Genomic DNA, 1,042 nt, shown 5'->3' on the forward strand with positions numbered 1-1,042 from the left:
CTCCCTCTTACTGCGGCTCCATTAGCGTTTACTTCTTCCCTTTCTCCGTTTCCCTTGAGACGACAAAAGCGAGGGTGCAACCATTCTCACTTTTTAGAGAGTGAGACGACCTCCCATTTCTGATACCCTCGAGGAAAATGATTTCATGGAGTGAATGAACTGGTGATTAATGCACATACGTGCTCTCCAAGGTCTCCCTTCTCACAGAGTGTCATTCGAGGTCCCCAAAGCTCCTTCTGAACAAGCCTTGCGAGAGACGCAAGTGCTGCTCAGAAAGACCAGCGACCACTGCCAAAGGCCAGTGGCAGGGCTGGGGATTCAATCTAACCCTTGTTCTTCCCCCTCACTAGAGGAACAGAAGTTAAATACCTGACTTAACTGGGAAGATTACACCTCCTGTAAATATAAAGAATTCCAGTCATGGAACATTAGATCCTTCTTTCAGAGTTACTTTGTGTTTGTTGAATTAAGCTTCCCACTAATGGTGAAAAACAGGGATTTTTTTTTCATTTTGTGTTTCCGTTGCACCCACTGAAGCCCAGGGCTGAAGCCGCCATCCTTACCAACGTCCATCCACTCCGGAGGAATCAGCCGACACTTCTGCCTCTGCTTCAGATTAATGGCCAACCACAGAGGCACTTCCACCGGCAAGCCAGGATTGAAAGGACCCAGATCTCCCTGGAAGACAAATTAAAGATGAGAGTAAGGCAGCAGTGAGGGATCAGACACCGCAGAACTTGCCTGCTAATTTGGCCTCGGCCATCTCGAGAGAGCGTGAGTTACCAGGGGATTTTGAAAAGCCTGAGTCAAATAGCATCTGAATTTCCTCCTCTTCCTTCCCATAATTCTTGCTCTCAGACTTTTCCTCCTCTCCCTTGAGAAGTAATAACTAACGTTTCCAGTGCATTTTCTATTTCAAAGCGTTTCATGGAAGTTATAGCCAGAAATTACATCTATCCTGGAAACGCAGCCCCCCGGGGCTCAGGCTGAGGCGCTTTCAGAGCTCAGCTCACACCACCAGCACCACAGATCCTGGGGGCTC

At 48.2% G+C, this 1,042-nt stretch overlaps 1 protein-coding gene across 1 annotated transcript in view; it reads right to left on the reverse strand.

Moving 5' to 3' along the window:
- Positions 1-678, reverse strand: part of GINS2 (GINS complex subunit 2 (Psf2 homolog)) — a gene marked incomplete at its 5' end in the record, with an annotated part of 2,806 nt that extends 2,128 nt beyond the window's left edge. The window contains one exon of the mRNA XM_009695316.1: positions 564-678. Coding sequence (XP_009693618.1) covers positions 564-678 — 115 coding nt within the window. The remainder of the gene's footprint in view (positions 1-563) is intronic.
- Between the last annotated feature and the right edge of the window lie 364 nt (positions 679-1,042).

Source organism: Cariama cristata, unplaced genomic scaffold (assembly GCF_000690535.1).
Source record: "Cariama cristata isolate BGI_N322 unplaced genomic scaffold, ASM69053v1 scaffold29622, whole genome shotgun sequence".
Lineage (NCBI taxonomy): Eukaryota > Metazoa > Chordata > Aves > Cariamiformes > Cariamidae > Cariama > Cariama cristata.